Here is a 4,226-nt window from a genome sequence, read left to right on the forward strand (position 1 = left end):
AATTTGGGGAGTTAATAATGGCTCCCAATTTGCAATCATCTGTGAACTTTGCCAGCCAGGGTCCCTTTTTGTTGGCCTGGACTTCTGAGAAGTAGATACCAAACAGGAAAGGAACCAGGACCAATCCCTGTGGGACTCCACTCGTGACTGGTCAGCAGTCTGACTTGGAATCTGCTACTTTCACACTGTGGGTTCTATCTGTGACCCAGTTTGCAACCCACATCATGATATAGGGGTTGATGCCTAGCTTAGTGAGTTTTTCTTTGATTCCTGAGTGGAGAATGGTATCAAAGGCCTTGGCCAGATCAAGGTAGGCTGTATGAACCACCTTGCCTTCATCCACAGCTCTGGAAGTCGAGCAAGTTGAGCAGGCATGATCTACCCTGCACAAAACCAAACTGTGTGGGATTCAGAGTTTGGTGATTCTCTAGATCCTTGTTTATTAGGCCCATGATGATGTGTTTCATAGCTTTGCATATCAGGCTTGTCAGGCAAATGGGGCAATAGTTCCCAGGGTCTGTAGTTGCTCCTCCTTTGTGGAGAGGGATTACTGTAGCAGTTTGCCATTCAGTAGGGACAAAGCCTGAGGTGAGACTGCGATTGAACAGGGCACACAAGTAAGGTGCCAGTTCACTTTGTAGTTCATGTAGAACATAGCCAGGGATATTGTCAGGTCCCATAGAAGCTGTATTATTGCCTTGGACAGTACTGTTTTAACCTGTGAAATACTGGGTGCCTGGCAATATACTGGCATTGTGATTGGTCCTTTAGGGGGGGATAGAGAGGTAAAGTTGGCACTGAATCTGTCAGCTAGTATATTGGCAATATCTGTTAGCTTAGTATAAGAGGTACCATTGTGCAGTAGCTCAGAGTAAATCTGGGTATTGCCGTGGAGATTCTTTACATAACTATAGAAGGCTCTGTGGTTTTCTTTATTATCTGCTTCCATTCTGTTTTCATAGCTAGCTTTAGAGGATTTGATGAGGGATCTCAACTTTTTGCTGAGGCTGATAAGGGAGTTTTTCCAGTATTGGGACTTCACCTTATTCTGCATCAGTTTCCTCCTTCTGTTGTAGAATTTGTTTATGGCAGGGGACCACCAGATTGGCTTCCTTTTTTTGGAGAAGAGCGTCTTGGTTCTATTGGGTATGGCGAGATCCATGCATTTGTGTACGTGTTCGTACAGTGCATTGGTGTATGATTTGGTGGTCATGCAACTATTCTCCGTTTGCATGGGTGCCGTGAAGTTAGCCACCTCTGATTTTAGGAGCCCAAAGTTAACTTTGGAGAAGTTTTTCATGGTGGTTACCTTTGCAGGGGGTTGGTGGGAGGGATGTGGATTTCCATGGTGATTAGTTTGTGGTAGGATCTAACCAGAGAGGAGTTGACTATTAGTGTAGAGCAACAGTCACCCATGTTAGTAATGACCAGGTCAAGGGTGTTGCTACCTCTAGTTGGGGTAAGAATGAGCTGGTCCAGGGAATTGAAATTAATGAATTCCAGGAAATGTTGGGCAAGTGTATTGGTACATGAGTAGTTTTCCCAGTTAATGGAGAGGTAGTTGAAGTCATCCGGTATAAGAGTGTTAGGTTGGACCTTAATATTCTCCAGGGTGCTTAGGAACTGGCTACAACCTGAATTGCTGTCTTACCCAATGTTAGCTGCACCTGAAGTATCTCTGATGCATTATGTTGGGCTACCAGTGTGAAGGTGTGTGCATCCTTTATGAATATAGAAACACCACTGCCTTTGCAGCTTCAGTCCAAGTTCTGGGGCCAAAACGTGTGGAATGATTTATAGCCTGGTAGTGCAGGGGTGATTTCTGCTACCTTGAACCAGGTCTCTGTTACATTACAAATGTCGATGTTCTACAGAGAAAGATATATAGGTATGTGTATATATATATATATATATATATATATATATATATATATATATATATATATTGATTGAATACACATTTGTCTAACACACAATTCACCTAAATATTTTGATCTAAAATACACGTGGTCAACAAAACATTTATGTGAAAATATTTGGTCTGTTCACATTTAATCGACAGATAAGAAGTATTTGCAGATACCATCTGGAAATACGGTATATGGAACATAGTGTGTGCCGATGGAATGCTTTAAGCACTGAAAACTGGAGACACATCTGTGCAGCACATGACACAGATCAGTTTTTTCATCGTAAATCACACCTGGTGAAATTTCTCAGTGTGCACTGGGAGTGATTCCCTAGTTTTGATATATTTCTCCCATTTTAGAATTAGTATAAAGATAGAGTTTAAATATATAACTTTTGGGGGGTGGGGCGCTTGTCTTCAAGATTGAAGTATACAGGGTGGTTTGCCCAACTGCAAAAATACTTGAAGTTAACTTTTTAATGTGTTCACAAACTCAAATCTCCTTGTTGTTGAGTGTGTTGCTGTTATTCTTTCTTCACTCATATTGTGATTAGACTAAATATTTTCACACTATTGTGCAGTCAATGAGTTGTGGTTTAGGTAAGTTTTTAGGTGACTTATGCATCAGAAAAATGTGTATTCTACTAAATTACCCATATCCATCATACATCTCAATCTCTTCGCACAAGAAATCTGGACAAAATCAAAAATAATGAGGGGGACAAATGGCCAAAAATGACTGGCAAATTTTACATATTACTTGTATAAACTTAGAAAGTTGCTAATATACGAGGTTTTGGTTTACCATTCATTTTCTGAAGGATACAAAATCTGAAACTCAACAGCCTGTCATTATTTAGTGAATTCAATCCTTATTATTTGCAAGACAACCAGAAATGTTAAGAGGAACAAAGCAAAAATATGAGGTAAAAACCAGGACAATTTCTGAAAATCTGGACAAGTTGAGAAGGTTGGTGCAAAAGAGTAAGCTACTAGTGGAAAAGTGGAAAGTGTGGAGAAAAGGATAAAAGCAGTTTGAATGAACCTTCTCCCATTGGTACTGTATGCCTATCAGAACGGTCTCCATGTTCTGGTATAGGAAATGAACCTTCTCCCATTGGTACTGTATGCCTATCAGAACAGTCTCCATGTTCTGGTATAGGAAATGAACCTTCTCCCATTCGTACTGTATGCCTATCAGAACAGTCTCCATGTTCTGGTATAGGAAATGAACCTTCTCCCATTGGTACTGTATGCCTATCAGAACAGTCTCCATGTTCTGGTATAGGAAACAAACCTTCTCCCATTTGTACTGTATGCCTATCAGAACGGTCTCCATGTTCTGGTATAGGAAATGAACCTTCTCCCATTCGTACTGTATGCCTATCAGAACGGTCTCCATGTTCTGGTATAGGAAACAAACCTTCTCCCATTGGCACTGTATGCCTATCAGAACAGTCTCCATGTTCTGGTATAGGAAACAAATCTTCTCCCATTCGTACTGTATGCCTATCAGAACGGTCTCCATGTTCTGGTATAGGAAATGAACCTTCTCCCATTGGTACTGTATGCCTATCAGAACAGTCTCCATGTTCTGGTACAGGAAACAAACCTTCTCCTATTGGTACTGTATGCCTATCAGAACAGTCTCCATGTTCTGGGATAGGAAATGAACCTTCTCCCATTGGTACTGTATGCCTATCAGAACAGTCTCCATGTTCTGGTATAGGAAACAAACCTTCTCCCATTGGTACTGTATGGCTATCAGAAAAGTCTCCATGTTCTGGTATAGGAAATAAACCTTCTCCCATTGGTACTGTATGCCTATCAGAACGGTCTCCATGTTCTGGTATAGAAAATTAACCTTCTCCCATTGACACTGTATGCCTATCAGAACAGTCTCCATGTTCTGGTAAAGGAAATGAGCCTTCTCCCATTGGTACTGTATGCCTATCAGAACGGTCTCCATGTTCTGGTATAGGAAACAAACCTCCTCCCATTTGTACTGTATGCCTATCAGAACGGTCTCCATGTTCAGGTATAGGAAATGAACCTTCTCCCATTGGTACTGTATGCCTATCAGAATGATCTCCATGTTCTGGTATAGGAAACAAACCTTCTCCCATTGGTACTGTATGCCTATCAGAACAGTCTCCATGTTCTGGTATAGGAAATTAACCTTCTCCCATTGGTACTGCATGCCTATCAGAACAGTCTCCATGTTATGGTATAGGAAATGAACCTTCTCCCATTGGTACTGTGTGCCTATCAGAACGGTCTCCATGTTCTGGTATAGGAAATGAACCTTCTCCCATTG

General features: G+C 41.2%; 1 protein-coding gene across 1 annotated transcript; it reads right to left on the reverse strand.

Annotated features, from left to right (window-relative positions):
• Positions 1-2,901: 2,901 nt before the first annotated feature.
• On the reverse strand, positions 2,902-3,720 carry LOC122816130 (basic salivary proline-rich protein 4-like). The gene has a single exon (XM_044088888.1). It carries the CDS (start codon positions 3,718-3,720, stop codon positions 2,902-2,904), a length of 819 nt encoding a protein of 272 aa, XP_043944823.1.
• Between the last annotated feature and the right edge of the window lie 506 nt (positions 3,721-4,226).

The sequence above is a fragment of the Protopterus annectens genome, chromosome 12.part0, assembly GCF_019279795.1.
Source record: "Protopterus annectens isolate FY-2018-M chromosome 12.part0, PAN1.0, whole genome shotgun sequence".
NCBI classification, from domain to species: Eukaryota; Metazoa; Chordata; order Ceratodontiformes; family Protopteridae; genus Protopterus; species Protopterus annectens.